Below are 20,217 nucleotides of genomic sequence, written 5' to 3' on the forward strand. Positions count from 1 at the left end.
CCTGAACACCTCTGGGTGCGTTGACAACACTGGATTTCCAAAGTAGAGGCACAGACCCTGCAGGGACAGGGGTGACTCCACCCAGGTGCAGCCCACTCTGAGACAGTTGGCCATCGGCCTGTGCTGCAGAAGGTGGGCTGGTCAGGTGAGGGCCACTAAAACAACACCTTAGGGTCACGTAGGGTTGGGGGGTGGTCAAGATACTCAAGTGCTAGTGCCCTCAGCCAGGAGATGGGGCAGCTCAGAGAGAATTCCTGTGGCCCCCTCACCCTACCTTTAGATTAGAAAGTGGACCCACCCAGAATTGTAAAGCGGTAGGAGGGGAAGTATTAGCAGAGGGAGACCAGAAGTATAACCAAATCCCCCTTCCTCCACGAAGCCCTCCCTAGTTCAGACAGCACTGAGCTCCCTATCCTGTGAATTCCTGTTATACCTGTTCATTCAGTAAACGTGCGGTGACCATCTATGTGGGAAGCCCCCATGCTCAGAGCTGTGGAATCTGGATACAATTAAGACCTGGTCCCGGCCTTCAAAGAGCATCGCCTCCTGTTGACTCCACCTCGGTGATCTTGTCCATCACTCTTCACGCTGAAGCTGCACCCAGTCAGATCCTCACTGGCTCTTGCTGTTCTCACTCAAAAACCTTCTAACATATCCCCCACCCCGGCAACAACAAAAGCATGCTGTACCTCTTCTTAGGTTAATAGTCCCAAATCGCAGCTAGATTCAGGTCACCCTTTTGCTCAAAACTCTCAGCTCCCCATTACCAACTCAATACAATCCAAACTCCTTAGTCTGACCCCAACCTCTCTTTCCAACCACGTCCCCCTACTCCCCTCCTCCCACCCCACCCTCCAGCCAAGTCGAATGAATTGGTGTTTATTGGTACATGCCCCATAAGGTCTACTTTGGTCATGTCTCTCCTTTTTAGAATGTCCTTCATCTCATCCTTAAAGGTCCAGCTCAAATGTCATCTCTCATAAAGCCTTTCCCAATGTCCTGCAACTTGAATGTAATTGTTCTCTTACAGAATTTTAGCTTCATTTTCTATCTTCTATTAAAGTCCCTTGACAGCCTGTGAGCCCAAGAACAAAATCTTATTTAACCTTTTATCCCTCCCTCTGTAGACTCTGCACATGGAGGCTACTCAGATATTCACGAGTGAACAAAATCTAAGGCTATGCAAAGGTACAGTACAAGAAGGGAACAGATTTCCACCCCAGTGTTCACAGCAGTATTATTTACAATTGTCAAGATATGGAAGCAACCTAAGCGTCCATCAACAGATGAATGGATAAAGATGTGGTACATGTATACAATGGAATACTACTCGGTCATAAAAAAGAATGGAATCTTGTCATTTGCAACAACATGGATGGACGTGGAGAGTATTATGCAAGTGAAATAAGTCAGACAGAGAAAGACAAATACTGTATGATATCACTTATATGTGGAATCTAAAAATACAACAAACCAGTGAATATAACAAAAAAGAAACAGACTCACAGATATAGAGAACAAATTAGTGGTTACCAATGGGGACAGGGAAGGGGGCAGGGACAGCACAGGGGTAGGGGATTGAGAGGTACAAACTATTATGCATAAAATAAGCTACAAGGATATACTGTACAGCACAGGGAATATAGCCAGTACTTTATAACTATAAATGGAGTATAACCTTTAAAAACTGTGAATCACTATACTGTACACCTGTAACTTACATGTTGTACATCAACTATACTTCAATAAAAAGAAATTTTTTTTAAAGGAAATGTATTTTGATCGAATGTAAACTCAGCTAGGGCAAAGACTGTTTTTCTGTACACTGACATACCCCAAGTATTAAAAACAGTACCTAAATAACAGGTGCTCAACATATATTTGTTGAATAAAAGAAATGAACAAGGGAAGCTTTCACAAAAGGGGGCCTACGAACTGAGAAGTGAAAAATAAATAGTACTTGGTTCACAGAGAAGGGCATTCCCCGGAGAGGGAAAGCCTGAGCTGAATTCGGTCGTGGGAAAGCACGGCTTATTGACTAAGTGACGGGAATCCCACTGTGGCAGCAGCAGAGAGAATTTAGTGTGAAAAGCGAACAAACCCAGAGGAGGTTAGGTTGTCCAAGTCTTGAATCTACACTTAAAAGCTTGCTCTTCATCAGTGGCGTCAGTGCACTGCAAGGCTTTGAGGAAAGCCCATGTCCAATTTGTGTTCCGGGACAATAACCCTGGTAGCAAAAAAGACGTGATTAAGGGTAGGAGACCAGTTAGGTTACTGAGTGAAAACTAGGTGGGCGATGATTAGGCCCTTACCTGGTGGAACAGGAAGGAGAAGATTGGACAGATGAGTCTCTGATGTTTGGCGTTTCACTCTTCACTATATGCTGATTTAATCTAACGTGATCATCCCTGTCCTTCAGGCAGTTGCAGTCTGTTTCCTTCTCATCACCCAGCAGAGCAGACTTTCAATGAAGGACAGTTGAAGCAGGCCAAGATTTTTTTGTATCACTTCAAACAGTGTATTGTGTGTGCAGAGCATGACCTGGAGATGCTGTTAAAATGCAGATCCTGATTCAGTGAGTCTCAGAGCCTGCCCTTCTACCAAGCTCCCAGGGGGTGCCAATGCTTCTGGTGCAGAGACCACACTTTGGGTAACAGGGACTTAGAATCCAACCCAGACACAAGGTCCTTAATCGTGGTCAGCCAGAAGCAACAGAGCCTGTGGTGGAGTGTGTGAGCACTGAAGCAAGATGGCCTGGTTCACAGCCACCTCTGCTTCTGCATCACCTTTCAGGTCTCTTCCCGCCTCTCACGTGGGAAATGGGGTAATAATCGTACCCACCACATAGGGTCTTGTGAGGATTAGGTTCGCTTTTATGTGAAGAACTTAGAACAGTGACTAGCACATGAGTGCTCAGTAAACATTAGCCATTATCACACTAGTCTGACGGATTAAGACAATCATTTCCCTGCCTCAAGAACCACCTAACTTTGCTGGAGAAATAGGAGCCTATCTTGTACTTTTTCTCCCCATGATGCGAGGCAAAGGCTGGTCACATTAAAGCACTCACTGGGAGGTAAGAATAGTCAAGGATGGGATAGGGGGTATCTCTAATGCAAAAACCCGCCGGCAGGAGACTGGAGAAGGAATTTAGGAGAGATGCTCCAGACGTTTTCCTCCATACAACGAGGCTGAGCACCTCTCACGGCGCTGCCCTACGACAGCTTCCCTCCACATTCCGTTTCTACACCAAGATAATCCCTTACCTTACAGCGACCAAGCTCATTTTTATCTACTTATTTAGTTTCTTCTCAACCCCATACCCCACTCACTCCTCCCATGGGCAACCATAATGCCTGTATGTAACTTTTCGCTTCTATGTGTTCTTACAAAGTGATTTGTTTTGTGTACATGTTTTTAATTTACAGAAATGGTATTGTGTTATAGATCTCATTCGACTTCTTACATTCGCCACTCAGCACCATGTTTAAGATGGACCCACACGGCCACATGTGTAGCTAAGCCAATACCCCTAAGTGCTCCCCAGGACTGCTGCTGCACCCACCGTGTCTCACCTGCCCTCTCTACCTCCCAACGTTCAGATGCTCAGACTGCCTGCAGCCCTCGACCACCACAGGTGTTGGTGAGTATTCCCATACACGCCTCTTCTTATCTCCCTAGGTTTAAGGAAGGATGCAGGTCAGGCTATGCCATCAGGCCTCTGGCACTGCTCCAGGTCAGGCACCGCCTCCATCTTGGCCCCGGGAGGGTATTCTTGACAAATGGAGAAAAACATCAAACAGGAGTTTTGTGGGTTTTTTTTTTTTTTTTTTTTGCTAGTAGTTAAGTTTTATTCTAGGCAACTGCAAACATCAAACGGGACATTCACATAGGACCCAGGAGCCCACTCTCATCTCCCCAAACAACAGTGGGGCAGGCATTCAACACTCCTGAGAGATGGGCATCTGTGTGCTTTTTTTCCACCATTTCAGGAATAGTCAATCCCAGAGCTACTGTGGAAAGTGTGTGATCTGAACAACCTCAAGCAACAACTGGTATAAAAACCAACTCAAGTAACCGCTGGCATAAGCTGAACGACCTTAAGTAAAAAGTAGTCTTCTGTGCGGGGAGGCTGCAGAACCACAGCAAGGATGGGAGGGAAGAGCAGAGAGAAACCCAAACTCAGAGAAGCAGGACCGTATCACAGCTCCTTTACAGGACCCTTCATTCCCAGCAGGGGTTCTGGGGTCTAACCCTACTACTCTCCTCCTCTCGGTCAGGTAGCCCTATTCCGGAGTGCCAAGCACCCGCACAAGAGGGAGCCCAGCACTACGGCCCTGACTAAATGCGGGCGGGCTAAAAGAGCCCCAGAAGTGATCCCCTCCCAGAGGGCAGGCCCAGTCCCCATGTTAGGAACAACTTCTACAACTCTGGAAATTTAAAAATTGTCAGACTTTTTTTTTAACCAACTAAAATCTAACTCCAAAAAAAAAGGGTCTTCAGAGCACGGTAAGCAGTTCATTTAAATTATTTCTTCTACTTGTTATTAACAAGGAGATGACAAAAGAAGAGCAGCTAGAGGGCTATGCTTCCACGTCTGCTCGCTCCTTTGGCCCGACTGAACCCTCGGGAAGACCTGAATGCCGGGACGGGCCCTGGAACAGGCCACCAGCCCTGTGGGCTCAGAGAGCCAACCCCAGCCCACGACTATCAACTCGGATGGGAAAAGCAGAGACTTGACGGTGCCACAGAGATGGCAAACTCGGCAGCAGGGTGAAGACAGCGGGAGAGGCCTGGCCCCGACTCCTCCTCTTCCGTGGTTTTCAGGGCAGCCTTTGGGCTCGGCCTGGCGCCTGGTCAACGGAAAGCAAATCAAAGTGACTCCCCTCAGAAAGAAGTCAGTCCCTGACGCTCCACTGTCTCTTCGGGGGGACAGTGCCAGCCCCCTCCGCCTCCCCGAGTCGGGCGAGGGGCCGGCACCCCTAAAGCAGGCCGTTGGGCCTTCCGGGCTCCAGGGCTGGCCCGCCCCGCTCCCGCTGGTGGATCTTCTGGTGCTGCAGGAGGTGCTGCTTCTGGACAAAGCTCTTCTCACACTCAGGGCAGCTGTAGGGCCGCTCGCCCGTGTGGATGCGCTGGTGCCGCACCAGGTCGGACGGGTGGCTGAAGCTCTTGCCGCAGTAACCACAGATGAGGGCGCTCCGGCTTTTCCTCCAAGGGATGTGGCCGGGCAGGGCGACCAGGCTGTTGGGTGAGAACCGCTCCTGGACCCGGCGGCCGGCACCGGGCCCCTCCTGCAGGTGGCAGCGCTGGTGGGTCAGCAGGCTCACCCTGCAGCTGAAGCTCCTTGTGCACACATCACACTGGTGCAGCTTCGCCTTCCGGGGCTGGGGCTTAAGCTGGGGCCGGGGCCGGGGCCGAAGGCTCTCCTCTGGCTCCGAGGCCGTGTAAGGCTCCCATCCTGAGTGGGTCCGCAGATGTGCGGCCAGCTGCTGCTTACAGCGGAAGATGGCCTCGCACTCGGAACATTCGTAGGGGCCAGCAGTGTCCCTTTTCAGCTTCAGGCCCTGCCCACGCTGCTGACCCAGCTTCAGCTGCCTGTTAGACTTCTGCTTCGGGGGGCAGCCCAGAGTTCTGCCACTGCTAGGGTCTCTACTGCCCTCAACGGGCTCCTCTGGATTAGTGTCCCCGGGACCTGATTCCAAGAGGACAGAACGTCCCTGACCATCCCAGAGCTCAGGCTGCTCCGGGCTCAGGAAAGCGTGCTCTTCGGCAATGCCCGAGAACTCTCCAGGAAGATCCGCGGAGCCGTCCTGCGTGTACTGTATCTCCTGCTTGATCATAACCCCTTCCACTGCCAAGACAAAGAAGAGCCACAAAAAAGATCACATTCTAGCACCTTTGGTTTTTTCAGAGCTGAACAAACATCTGTGAATTTCAGAAGGGCTCAAATCAAAGTACCCCAGGATCAAGGGAATCAGGATGATTTGGAAGAGGATGAGACAGACTGGGCTGCAAGACCTGAAAAAGTAACCTATACTCAGGTAGAGACATACTGATCAGAAATCCGAATATGTTATTCTTACAGAACAGTGTTATAAATTCTCCAAGCTTGTCCACAAATTTGTATTCAACTCTGTGGAAAATGGTAAAGTATACATAGGTAACACCTAAGCTAATTTAAGTGTTACAGAGTGTTAAAATAATACATGTGAATAGTTAAAAAAAAAACCAAACAACTGAACCTATAGCTTAAAAATGCACGTATCCAGCTCTGTTCTTCCTGCATATTCTCCCCAAATTACCTGGTTTACAACGGTTTCTCCTGCCCCTTACCCAGTTAGCTTCACTCCTGAAGATCTGACCAACCCTATTCTCAATCTCCAGTGGGTTTTGACTGAGGCCTGTTAGACACTCTGCACTGTCTGCAGGGCATACAGAAGTATGGCACGGCCGTGAACCTTAGGGACTCCACACAGCAGTTAAGGAGGTAAGATACACATATCATAGGTGAGCTGATGATAATCATAAAGGACTTCAGAACAACTGAATGCCAGGTGAGGTTACTAACAATCAGCGTTTGGCAGTGTAGCAGTGGGGCAGCTCACTATGGGCTGCAGGGAGCGGGCATGGGGTGGAGTACTCTGGAGCCGCTCACCTGGGTGGACACCACGAGAGTCTTCCTCCTCCAGGTCGCCCAGCATCTCTGTACCCAACTCCGCTTCTCCTTCTGGCCGGCCAAGCACCTCTGGGTTGGAAACGGCACAGTGTGAGCCCAGGAGACGGCACTGGTCATTTGCCGATGAACAAGGTGACCAATGTCAAGGAGCTGACGTTAAAACTTCAAAAGATTCAAAGTCACTTTCCCTTAGCAGTTTGGGACAATTAGAAAATTACGGCCAATTCGAGTGATCCGTTCAGCTAACTGCTGCCTTCAATGCCCCTTCTCAGCCGTCTGAGGCGCAGGTGGCCAGGCTTCAGAGCCCGCTGCTTTCCTTCCAACACCACCACTGCCACCCACAGACACGGGCTCCTCTCCGGGGATCTAACTTCATCTGGGCTACAGCACTGCAAGGTAAGGTCAGCACTGCTATCCCCCACTATGACAGACAAGGAAACAGCCACTAGCAGAACATGTGAGCCAGTCGAGGTCACACAGTCCCATCTCTGACCTATTTGCTACTTCCCTCCCCCTCCACTTCGCTCCAGGCACGCTGGCCTTCTTGACAAGCCTCCACGGACCTAGGTTCTAAAAGATTTTGTCAACCAAACAAAATGCATTTATTATGTAATAGCCTATATTTTACACATAAAGATGTACATCTATCAATCGGCACTTCTCATCAACACAAAATGAACACTGGGACCACAAGGACCATCTGTAATTCCAGGTAAACGCCAAGAAACAGTGTTTGGTGAGCCCATGCTGTCTGCCCATCCCAGGCAACAAAGGATTTCTCGTCAAGCAGTCCTAAGTATTAAATGCCGCATGAGGGACCCTAGCCATGTTAAACTCTAAGGCACATGATGACATCTTATCTATTAGTAAATATTATCAAGAACTGACTGGGGGCTTCCCTGGTGGCGCAGTGGTTGAGAGTCCGCCTGCCGATGCAGGGGACACGGGTTCGTGCCCCGGTCCGGGAAGATCCCACATGCCGCGGAGCAGCTGGGCCCGTGAGCCATGGCCGCTGAGCCTGCGCGTCCGGAGCCTGTGCTCCGCAACGGGAGAGGCCACAGCGGTGAACCGACTACATAAGCACAGGGAAGAAATACAAAATGCAAAACACCAAGACCTTTCCGAAAGTCTTCATAAATTGAGGGCCTGGAGACTCCCATTTCTCAACCTGGCTGAGGCAAAGAGAGGATCCACAGCCCACTGGAATCACAGATGCAGCCTGGGTCACAAGCTACTTGGCCAAGAATTGTAGGATGCCTGAGAGCAAATTCTAGGGAGAAAACTCTGCTACTTACTTAGAGAGACCAGGGTCTCATAGCTGCTTTTCATCGCATTTGTGTACAGTTCCTTCTGCCAGCCCTCCAGGTTCTCCCACTCCTGCTCTGAAAAACAGACTCCATCATTTTCAAGTGACCTGGACACCTGAAATCACAAATGTCACACAGTGAGTGTCTCCTACCAAAGCCACAAAGGAAAAGCCAGCCACTGAGAATCTTCACTAACAGAGGGCTGGGCCTACCCCCTCTGGTCTGACTCTCAACCCTCAAGGCTTACCTTGGGGGCCTCGCCCTTGCTGCCCGGGGGCAGCCGCAGGACCCAGAAGTTCCTGTTCCTCAGCAGGTTCTCCACGTTCTCCAGCCGCCTCTGCAGCAGCCCGTACTCCTGCAGCAGGGTCCCCAGCACCGCCCACTTGCCCTCCAGCTGGTTCCCCAACTCCACGGCCGTCTTCTCGCAGTCGGCCAGCTTCTTCTCAGCCGTCCCCGTCCGGCCCTCCAGGCTCTGCAGCCGGGCGGCCTGGGACTCCATCTTCTTCTCCACAGCTTGAATAGCGGCCACCACTGTCCAGAGTGAGATATCTGTGGTCTGCAAATAGGAGCTTTCCTCTGGTGCTTGTGGGGGCAGCGTGGAGGAAGTCAAAGGGATGGAGCGGCGCTTCCTCCTGTGCTGAAGAACCAGATACGGCGTCAGGCAGTCAGTGTCACTTCCAAACAACAGGTGAAAAAACACAATGGGTCCAGTGGGTCCAGGAGCACTTACAGCACCTAGTTTCTACTTCTTTTCTTTCTTTTCAATTTAAAAAGCATGTGCGGGGCTTCCCTGGTGGTGCAGTGGTTAAGAATCCGCCTGCCAATGCAGGGGACACAGGTTCGAGCCCTGGCCTGGGAAGATCCCACATGCCACGGAGCAACTAAGCCCATGTGCCACAACTACTGAGCCTGCGCTCTAGAGCCCGCAAGCTACAACTACTGAGCCCGTGTGCCACAGCTACTTAAGCCTGCGTGCCTAGAGCCCGTGCTCCACAACAAGAGAAGCCACGACGATAAGAAGCCCACGCACCGCAACAAAGAGTAGCCCCGATCACTGCAACTAGAGAAAGGCCGCGCACAGCAACAAAGACCCAACGCAGCCAAAAATAATAAATAAATAAATAAATTTATTTTTTAAAAAAGATTAAGAGGCATATACCACATAGTAAACTAATAAAAGCATGAAAAACATAAAAAAATAAAAAGCAGGTGCTTTTACATTCTGATACTGCAAACTATACATCTATACTGTAACAAGAAAAAACTGAAAAGAAGAAAGAAAGAAAAATGTATGTAAAATACCACCATCCAGAAATAAGCTTGGAATTTTGGTGTATTTCCTGTAAGTTTTTTTCATCTTTTAACTTATTTCTTTTTCAACAAAACTGCAATCATATTGTACATGTTTTGTTACCTGTGTTTCACTGTCAGCATATTCCGTAAGATTTTCCTGCATCAGTATTCATTTTTTAAGCCCATTTCTTTCTACTTGATATTTTGGACTATTTCTAACACTTTGCTATGATAAATGATGTAACTTACATCCACACTCAACTTCACATTCCTGCTTGACTTGTAGTTGATCGTGTCAGCCCTGCTAAAAACCTTTCAGTGGCTCCCCACAATCAAGACAAAATTCCTTAGCAGGACCTACAAGACTCACCCCATTCATCTTTGCACCCTAGCCACTAGTATAGTGAAAACACCTACTAAATCCTTCATAAACATTTACTTAAATGACTTGACTAAGTCCTCAGACATGGTCCTTAGACTTCACATTTTTATGGTCTGTCCCAGACAGTAGAAAAATCACTGTGGCTGAACCTCAAAATTACTAAAACCAACACTTGGGAAGTCTTCCTGAACTGCCTCTTGCCCTCACTGTCTCACTGCATGTTCATTTCAGTCCTAAACCCCTGAAACTTCATATTCTCAAGTGTAACAGCATACACTCGATTCAAGGCTGCTTCTCTAACCATAATGAGGACACTGAGAACAAGGCACTGAAAGGAAATATCTTTGAAAGAACTGCTAGGGCCAGAGCTTATGGTCTGGAGAAAGAAGGGACAAGATGAATCCAACCAGCACAGAACTGAACACTTAAGTTTGGCCATGACCTACTCCAGTTAACCAACTCAGTTCATTATTGAGCAAACGAGTCAAAAGCTTAAATATCCCCCTTAAAAAAGATTTAAAGAAAAGTTTAATGTAAAAGAAAAATACAAATGAAACAAAAAAATTAGATTACTGGGTAAATTCATTTCATCACATGTTCTGCTTTTAACTTTAAGTCTCTAAGTCTCTAGTTTTTTGGAATCTCCTCTTTCCTTTCTGTGGCCAGCACTGTGTTGCTTTCTAGCACTTTTTCCAAACAGGAAGGTGGGTTGGGATCTGAGCAGAGAAATAACATCTCTCCTCTTCCACATAGTCAAAGGCTAAAAAGAGCAGGCAAGCCAAGGTTCCTCTTTTTTTTTTGTTTTAAATTATCTATCATGACAGAAACAATTTGAATGTCCATCAACTGGTGAATGGATAAACAAACAAACTGTGTCCATTCGTATGTTATGGGTTGAATTGTGTCTCCCCAAAAAGGTATGTGGACGTCCTAACCCCTAGTACCTCACAATGTGATTTTACTTGGAGATAATCTTTACCGAGTAATCAAGTTAAAATGAGGTCATGACAGTGGGCTCTAATCCAATGTGACTGGTGTCCATAAAGAAGGAGGAATACGGACAGAGACAAACACACAGAGAGAGAAGAGACAATGTGAAGGCACATACAAGGAGAAGACAACCACGTGAAAGTGGAGGCAGAGGTTGGAGTTATGCGGCAACAAGCCAAGGAAACACCTGGCACCACCAGAAGCTGGGGGAGAGGCATGGAACAGATTCTCCCTCACAGTCCTCATAAGGAACCAACCCAGTGGACACCCTAACTGCAGACTTCTAGCCTCCGGAACTGTGAGACAATATATTTTTTGGTTAAGCCATCTAGTTGGTGGGATTTTTTTTACAGCAGCCCTAGGAAAGACATATCATATATCAGAATACTCCTCAGCAATGAAAAGGAACAAATTATTGAGACTTGTAACAACATGGGTAAATACCAAAATCACTAGGCTACGTGAAAGAAGCCAGACACAAAATGCTACATACTGTATTCCATTTACGTGACATTGAGGAAAAGGCAAAACTATACACACAAAACAGAGATCAGTGGTTGCCAGAGGCTGGGACTGGAGGAAGTTAATTACTTAGCGGTAATTTCTGGGATGATGACAATATTCTATAACTTGGTAATATGACGGCTACACATTTTTCAAAACTCACTTAACTACAGTTATGCCGGAGTAAATTTTACTGTATGTAAACTATATCTCAGTAAGCAACACTCAGAGTGTTAAGGAGAAAATATTAGCTATTATAAAAGATACCATAAGCAAAGTCTAAAAACAAACTGGGAGAGAATATCTGTAAACAGGATATGAAGTGCAAAGAAAAGATAAACAACCCAAAGATCAAACTGCAACTATAAATAATTTGCAGAAGTGGAAATGCAGGTGGTCAATAAGCCAATGAAAAGACAGCCACATTAGCAGTCAGGAATGCACATACAACCAAGGGAAACCACTTTTCACCCACGAGGTTGAGAAATATGAAAGAAAGGGACAGGAACAACATTCAGAGCTGACTATGACGTGGTAAAACTGGCACTTTCATAACACTCCTGGAAGGAATGAAAAATACTACAAACTTTGAGGAAAGAAAATATCCAGAAAGTCATTAAAAACCCTTTCACCTAGTAATACCACTATGGGAATCTTCAAAAATAAATGGCATTACTGTTTAGTGACATACATACAAAGATGATTACTGGCAACATTCTCTGGAATAGCCAAAACTTGGAAATAATCTAGATGTCTAATATTTTTTTTGGCCATGTGGCTTGCAGTATCTTAGTTCCCCAACCAGGGATTAAACTCGGGCCATGGCAGTGAAAGCACCAAGTCCTAACCACTGGACCACGAGGGAACTCCCTCTAGATGTCTATTAATAAGAGGATGGTTAAATAAATTATGGCACGACCAAAGATGATGTTATACAACTGTTAAAAAGAATGAGTTAGATCTATATGTATGGTTTGGAAGACTGTTCATCATACATTGATAGGCTGTCAACTTTTAGGGAAACATATTTATTCTGACTTCATTTTCCTAAAGAAGAGAAAAGATATATGTTTCCACACACAGAAAGGTTTGGGAAGGTATTCACCAAACTATACTAACATGAGTCAGCCTCAAGATATGAGAGAGAGGAATTTTAATCTTTGATTATAAACTATTGCTTGTTTGACTTTTTTCAATAAACACGTATTCCTCCATAATTTTTTCTCAAGTTCCATATATAAGAATATTCCTGAAGGTAGTGAGAAATTTTTTAAAAGTATACTTACACTAACTGTATTTCTAGATTTTCTGGGACAGTCCTGCTTGCATATTATATCATAGTGTCAGATGATGTATGATACATTGAGCCTGCAGCCATGGTCTGAAACCCATTAAGTACAAGACACAGCCCGTTGTTAAGACACCTACAATCTGCTTGAGTAAAACACTAAACAATTAAATAACGCTCTAAAGTGATACTTGCTTAAGCTGGACTAGATGATATTTAAGGTCACTTCTAACTCTGAGATACCATGACTTATTGAATAGTTTAAAAAAGAATATTTACATAATACATAAAATATATAAAGTAGTGACAACAAATCTCCATGTAACCACCACTCAGTTTAAAAAATTAATTAATTAAAATTAAATATATATGTATATACACACACATATACACATGCACACAGCATACCTCAATCGAGAATACTGTGGGTTCTTAAAGCAAGTATCACAATAAAGCAAGTCACGTGAATTTTTTGGTTTTCTAGTACATAGAAAAAGTTATGTTTACACTATTCTGTAGTCTAATGCAATGGCATTACATCTAACAAAAGTATATACCTTAATTAAAAAATTAAATTTTTTCAGCTAAATAATGCTGACCATCATCTGAGCCTTCTTTCTGTAATATTAACATCAAAGTTCACAGATCACCATAAGAAATATAAAAACAATGAAAAAGTTCAAAATATTTTGAGAACTACCAAAATGTGACACAGAGACACAAAGTGAGCAAATACGTTGGAAAAATGGTCGATGACAGACTTGCTCAACACAGAGTTGCCACAAACCTTCAGTTTGTAAGAAACACAGTATCTACCAAGTGCAATAAAGCAAAGCACAATACAATGAGGTATGCGTGTGTGTGTGTGTGTGTGTGTTTTATATATATATATCACCTTTACAGTCCTTTGTGCAACTCTCTGAAGTAACTACTATCCCAAATTTGGTTTTTACTATTAACTGCCCTTTTTCATGTTTGTTTTTTTTTACGTTTGTTTCCAAAAAATATATATTCTTTAAATTTTGCATGTTTTAGGATTTTATATGAACAAGTCACTCTTCTACAACTCCTGGGAATAGCTTGTTGTTGCAGGTGGCTTTAATTAATTCATTTTCATTGCTGTATAATATTCCATCGTGTGACTATACCACAGTTTATTTTTCTATTCCACTATTGATGTTTCCCCATCTCTGTCATTACAAGCAGTGCTATGATAAATAGAATTGTGTCTGGCTTCTAGTGGACATGGGCAAGTTTCCCAAGGGTATAGTCCTAGGAGGGGAATTGTTGGCTCATAGGGTATATACACATCCTGAACTTAAGCAGATAATGTCAAATGTTTTCCAAAGCAGTCATACCAATTTCATTCTTGTCAGAAGTCTGTAAGTATTCTGGCTGTTCCACAGCTTCATCAACATTTGTTACTGTCAAACTAAAAGTTGCATCCCTCTAGTAGATCTGAAATGATACCTCATCATGGTTTTAACCTGCATTTTCCTTGATTTTTAACAAGGGATAAGCATCTTTTTTATGTTTATTGGCCATTCAAACTTCCTCTGACTGAAATCTTTAATCCATTTATCTTTTGGGTTATCTGACTTCTCATAGGATCTATGAGGTTGTCTCATACAATTCCTCTGTAAATTCTGTATACTAATCTTTATCAGTCATATGTGTTACAAATAACTTCCCTTATTTGTGCCTCATTTTAAAATTCTCTTTATTATCATTTGATTAAAAGTCCTTAGTTTTAATGTAGTTGAGTTTTATCAGTATTAATTCTTTTGTGGTTTGAACTTTTGTGTCAGGTGTAAAAAAAATCTATATCCCACAATACTGTCTTCTAAACACTTGATAGTTTTGACTTTCACATTTAAGCATTTATCTCAACTAGAACTGAGACAGTATTTGTGTACAGTGCAAGCTTTGATTTTCATATGGAAAGCCAATAAATAGATCTAATACTATATAATGAAAAAGCCATCATTTACCCACTAATTTTTTTTTTTTTTTTTTTTGCGGTACGCGGGCCTCTCACTGTTGTGGCCTCTCCCACTGCGGAGCACAGGTTCAGGACGCACAGGCTCAGCGGCCATGGCTCACGGGCCCAGCTGCTCCGCGGCATGTGGGATCTTCCCGGACCGGGGCACGAACCTGTGTCCCCTACATTGGCAGGCGGACTCTCAACCACTGCGCCACCAGGGAAGCCCTACCCACTAATTTTTAATGCTATCTCTGTCATAAATCAAGTTTTCATACATACAGTCAGTCTGTTTCTGGCATCTCTGTTCTGTTCTATGGGTCAATTTTTCTACTGCTTTACCAAAATTACCATCTTAATGACCACAGCTTTTTGATAATTATCGATACAAGTCCCACCTCCTTATTTTACAGGAGTATCTTGACTAATTTTGGCCTGTTGATAGTTTACAAGCTCGAAAGGTTTCATAAAAATATCTTTAGAGATTTTGTTTGGCACTGCATCAAATCCATAGATAAATTTGGGAAGTGACATCTTTAGGATAAAATGTTTCAATTCACACACACAGTATATACTCCTTTTGTAAGGTATTTTTTAATACCTTTTGGTATTTAAGTATATTCCATAGGTATCTGTTCCAATCATCAATTGCTATATCATAAATAATTCCAAATTTTGTGGCTTAAGACAACAACATCTATTTTGTTCACAAATCTGCAATTAAAGGAGGGTTTGTCAGGGACAGTTTGTGTCTGCTCCACTCCATGTCAAGCAGAGCAAATCATAGGCATGTAGGTGCTGGAATCACCTGAAGAATCCCAAGCCACATGGAGAGGGATGTTGGTGGTGGTGATGGTGATGTTCTGTTCAACAACCCTACCTAAGGTCCCCGTCTACAGTCAGCATCAGCCACCAGAACACACTTTCATTTCTAATGGGGTATTTTTGCCTTCTCTCTTTTTTCACTGATCTCTCTGAACATTGAAATTATATATTGATATGTGGATAAAAAAATTAGTATTATCCTCTATATCTGTGCTGTCCAATATAACAGCCACTAGAAACATGTGGATGCTTAAATTTAAATTAATTAAAATTAAATTAAAAATTCAGTTCCTCAGCTATTGAGCCACATTGCAAGTGCTCAAATAGCCACATGTACTTTGTAGCTACTACACTGAACAGGACAGAGAGAATATTTCCATCATCTCAGAAAGTTCTATTGAATGCACTATACCCTTACTAGTTTTTCTCTGCTTGATAAAATACTAAGGTTGTGTTAAAATTTCTACTATGATAATGGATTTTCCTTGTAGTTCTATCAATTTTTGTTTTATATATTTTGAGACAGTATAATTAGGTGCACATAAGATTAGAAATGTCCTATCAGCCTGGTAAATTGAGTCTTTTACTATTATAAAAGTAGTAGTAGCTGTCTATCTCTAGCAATATCAATACAGTTAAGCCATTTTTCTTTTGATTAGTATTAGCCTGGTACATGTTTTCATATCTTGTTATATTCAACCATTTCTATAGCTTTATCTTTCAGTTGTATCTCTTATAAGCCATTTGCTGAACTTTAACCAATCCTATCAATCTTTGCCTTTTAACTAGAACATTTAGTCCATTTACATTTACTGTAATTGTTGACCTATTTTTATTTATTTTTACCTTTTTTGTGCTATTTATCCCATCTTCTTTCTTGCCTTCTTTTAGATAATTTTTTCTTATTCTATTATCTCCCCTTTTAAATTGTAAGTTATACAGCCAATTTCTAGTCTTTTAGCAACCATCCTAAAAATTACTTACAAAAACCTTTAAATATCTGAATTCTGATCATCTCTTCCTAACGTTTACATCAATGCTGCCATGTATTTTAATTCTGCCTTTGGTTTTAACCCACAAGAGATTATTACTGTTTTATTCAGTCAATAGTTGTTTAGATTTACCCATTTTAATGGATCATCATACTTTCTTACACTTTCACTTTCCACTTAAGATCATTTTCCTTGTACCTGAAATATATCCTTTAGAACTTCCTTTAATAAGAGTATATTGGTAACAAATTGTCAGTTTTAATTTGTCTGAAAATATTTTACCTTTTTTTTTTTGAAAGGTACTTTTGCACAGTTTTAAAATATGGGATTACATAGTTATTTTCTTTTAGCCCTTTGATGAAACCATTCTACTGTTGGCTGGCTTCCACTGTTGCTGAGAAGCTGAACCTCATCAGCCTTACAATGGTTCATTTGAAGTTAATCTTTTTTGTTTGGCTGCTTTTAAGAATTCTCTCTGCCTTGTATTCTGTACTTTCACTATTACGTGTCTAGGTAGAGATTTCTTTATGTTTATCCTGATTGGGATCTACGGGACTTCTAAGTATTAGTATTTGCATCAGTCCTACAATATCCTCAGCCACTAGATATTCATCAAATATGTCCTCCAGTGCAGATTGTGTGTGTGCGTGTATGTGTGTGTGTGTGTGTGTTTCCTACTGGAATTCCAATATGTTTTTCTTCTGGAATTGCAATATCTGAAGTCTCTGAAGGTCTAATTTTGTTGCCCATTAATTTTACTGGCTTTTTCTCATAGTTTTTCATCACTTTTTGGATAACTTTTTATTGTGAATTCATTTTTCTTGGAATTTTATCTGAGAATTATCTGAAGTCTGAGTTAAGTGTAGACTCCTCTGGAGAAGATCTGTGTTTATTTCTTATAGACAGCTGGAGGCTCTACTTTAAATTAAATTCTTGGCTTAAGGTTTCCCAGACACCAAGGTCATGTGAATTCAGGCAATAAACCCACTTGAGAGTCAACGTGAATTTTCAAGGGGCACCTTGCACCCATCTCCCAGCACCAAGGTTTGACACGATTTTCTTTGCAATCACTCCTTGGGGGTAAGAGCTTACTTCCAGTTCACACTGAACGTTGCCCTTTGAAGTCTCAGTTTTATGAGACTGGAGTAGGAGGCGTCTTAGACTCCCCACCGTAGGCTCTGAGTTTTGTCTTCTATTTTCCAGGTCCCTTGAGATCATAAACACTACAGATGAATGTTCAGCAAATGCCCTCAAAGTTGGCTTCAGAACTCTGCTTACCTCTTAAGCACTCCATTTTCCACTTAGTCTTTGGGCTTCACTTATTCTTTTTTTTTTTTAATTTATTTTATTTATTTATTTTTGGCTGTGTTGGGTCTTCGTTGCTGCGTGTAGGCTTTCTCTGGGTCTTCGTTGCTGCGTGTAGGCTTTCTCTAGTCGTGGCGAGTGGGGGCTACTCTGCATTGCGGTGCACGGGCTTCTCATTGCAGTGGCTTCTCCTGTTGCAGAGCACAGGCTCCAGGCACATGGGCCTCAGTAGTTGCGTCACTTGGGCTCAGTAGCTGTGGCATGCAGGCTCTAGAACGCAGGCTCAGTAGTTGTGGTGCATGGGCTTAGTTGCTCCTTGGCATGTGGGATCTTCCCAGACCAGGTATTGAACCCCGGGTCCCCCGCATTGGCAGGCGGATTCTTAACCACTGCGCCACCAGGGAAGCCCCTCCACGTATTCTTTACTAGCTACATTTCAAATATATTTGTTTTTCCCCCTCAGCATTTTTAGTTGTTTTCATCAGGGCACCCACTTGGCCATACTGTCAAATAAGAGGTACAGAATCTTCATCTGAAGATGAGAAAAGAAATATGCTCAAGGACAATTTAAATACGTTCTGCAATGACAGATCCATAAATTACTTAAAGGATAGTTGGGGATTTTGGAGGATCTTTAAGACGTCTTCTTTTTTTTTTTTTTGCGGTACGCAAGTTTCTCACTGTTGTGGCCACTCCCGTTGCGGAGCACAGGCTCCGGACGTGCAGGCTCAGCAGCCATGGCTCACTGGCCCAGCCGCTCTGCGGCATATGGGATCTTCCTGGACCGGGGCACAAACCCACGTCTGCTGCACTGGCAGGCGAACCCTCAACCACTGCGGCACCTGGGAAGCCCAAGACTTCTTTTTAACAAAGTCTGTTGTAGACATGTAGGTAACGGCGCTGACCAGTCAAGAAGTACTCTGGAAATTAGTAACTTGTCCTCCTGCCCGACTTTAGTACTACAATTTGATCTTGGGGAAAAGGCAAGTCTTTGACTGGATCACCTTAACTTAAAGGAATCAAAACGAGGTAAATACTGTGATATCATGAACATCTGTGTCTTGTTTCCATAATTTGTTGAAAGCAAACACTGTGTTCTTTAAGTCTTCCAATCCTTCCCCTCTTAGTTCTTACCCACTTCATACAAGAACCAAATACAATGCACCCAGCTCATGGTCAAGTTTTCACTACAGGATCTCCTTAGCCCTCTATCCTCACAAAGGTCTAACACGATTTTGAAAGTGTTTCTAGATGGAGAAATGCTGCACTAAAAACCAATTAAACTCCATCTACCCTTCCTATAACAAATCATCTTGTATCATTAAAATAACCACCACTCTGTAATAATATGAGAGTGTCAGAGCTGCCAGAAACCTTAGAGATCGTCTAGCAACTAGTTCAACACTCTCAACTTACAGCTAAGGAAAAGGAGGCTTCAAGTGAACAAAGTTGCCTAAAATCACTAAAGTGGATAGCTGAGAGCTGAGTTACGGCTGACACCTAGTTTCCCGACACCGTGCCCAAGCTCCACGTCTTGCCATTCCCTGAATGGGGACATCTGGGGAAGGGGGAGAGGGAAAGGAGATCGACAGCTTCACAGACAAAAGCCAACAACTACACAGTGAGATAACACCTGTCCCAAGGAGAGGAAGCCCAGCCTGACTTCAACCTGCGGCTGCAACCCAGGGCAGAGTCTGTAGCAGGAGAGCACGGCAGAAGAAACGAGGGAAACCCATCAGCCCGAGAACGAGCTCGTCGCAGAGAGGCAGAGTCCTGGGGTCCCCGAAGCACCGGGCAAGTTCACTGGCAGTGACGGGAACCCAGAGTTTCCAATCCGCGCCCCCTCGCCAGCCTGGAAACGGGCTCTCTTAGGGCGGGACGAAAACGTGTAGGGACGGTAGCAAATCCAAGAACATGAAACAAACCTCCGAGAAGTTTCTCGGCGAAGGCGCGTGGCACTGGGGCTGTGGCCCGACGCGGAGGAAACCGATAGGGGGAGGGCAGAACTCTGAGGTTGCGCGGGGAGGTCGGCGTTAACCCACGCCAGCTGCGGACCACGGCCGCCCAGCCCCGCACCTCGAAGCCCCGCCCCGGCCGGGGCTCCGCCGTCCCGAACGCGCCCTCGGGTCCGCGCCAGGAGGACTCTTACCCGAGCAGGCGCCGACTCCGCCATGGCTGCCAGTCGCCCCCCAACACCCGGGCCCCGCCTGATACGCCTCGGGGTGCGTGCGGGTCCGCAGGGCGCCCCCGGCACCTCCTCGAAGCTGCCCCCAGCGCCGTGTTGATACAAGGTGCATTATGGGAGTTCGGCCCTCCCGGGCCAATACCGGCGCCAGCCGCTCCTCCTCACCGCGCGGCATTCCCTTTGCGCCCCCATGCGGCAGGAGGGTGAACAGCACCTCGGCACTCCGAGCCCGAGAGGGACAAAAGGACTCGGTGCTTCCCAGTCAAGTGCATGTTCGGAATTTAAGGCAAACCCATGGACCTTTTTGTGTCTTCTACGTACCCAGCCCTCTGGTAGGTGCTCTGAGGGATTCAAAAAAGTATAAAAATCATACTTTGCTCTGAGGGAAGAACGTGTAATCTGGTTGGGGAAAAGAGATATGGTCCCAAATGGCAAGCAGTTTTATTCCAAAAGTACACCTGTTATTTCACTTTTTAGAAACTAGAAATG

General features: G+C 44.5%; 1 protein-coding gene across 3 annotated transcripts; it reads right to left on the reverse strand.

The window, feature by feature from the left end:
• Window positions 1–1,677: 1,677 nt before the first annotated feature.
• Window positions 1,678–19,835, reverse strand: ZNF212 (zinc finger protein 212). 3 transcript variants are annotated; one of them, XR_004351449.1, is made up of 6 exons: window positions 19,693–19,835; window positions 8,231–8,620; window positions 7,972–8,098; window positions 6,656–6,745; window positions 2,313–5,851; window positions 1,678–2,227 (listed from the first exon to the last, which is right to left on the reverse strand). XR_004351449.1 is itself a non-coding variant. In XM_032643276.1 (5 exons), exons 1-5 carry the CDS (start codon window positions 19,714–19,716, stop codon window positions 4,983–4,985), a joined length of 1,500 nt encoding a protein of 499 aa, XP_032499167.1. In that variant the 5' UTR covers window positions 19,717–19,835; the 3' UTR covers window positions 1,678–4,982. The 3 variants fall into 3 exon arrangements, 1 of the variants encoding a protein (XP_032499167.1); XR_004351450.1 differs by lacking the exon at window positions 6,656–6,745 and having other exon boundaries at window positions 19,693–19,823; XM_032643276.1 differs by having other exon boundaries at window positions 1,678–5,851.
• Between the last annotated feature and the right edge of the window lie 382 nt (window positions 19,836–20,217).

This window comes from Phocoena sinus, chromosome 9, assembly GCF_008692025.1.
Source record: "Phocoena sinus isolate mPhoSin1 chromosome 9, mPhoSin1.pri, whole genome shotgun sequence".
Lineage (NCBI taxonomy): Eukaryota > Metazoa > Chordata > Mammalia > Artiodactyla > Phocoenidae > Phocoena > Phocoena sinus.

What these genes read in the sequence shown, in the direction of transcription:
- ZNF212 (XM_032643276.1), bottom strand. Translation starts at nt 19,716, where the DNA reads ATGGCGGAGTCGGCGCCTGCTCGG. An exon ending in GCAAGGGCGAGGCCCCCAAG is followed by an intron (nt 8,099 to 8,230) that starts GTAAGCCTTGAG and finishes TTGTGATTTCAG; the next exon opens with GTGTCCAGGTCACTTGAAAA. An exon ending in TGAGACCCTGGTCTCTCTAA is followed by an intron (nt 6,746 to 7,971) that starts GTAAGTAGCAGA and finishes TTTCCAACCCAG; the next exon opens with AGGTGCTTGGCCGGCCAGAA.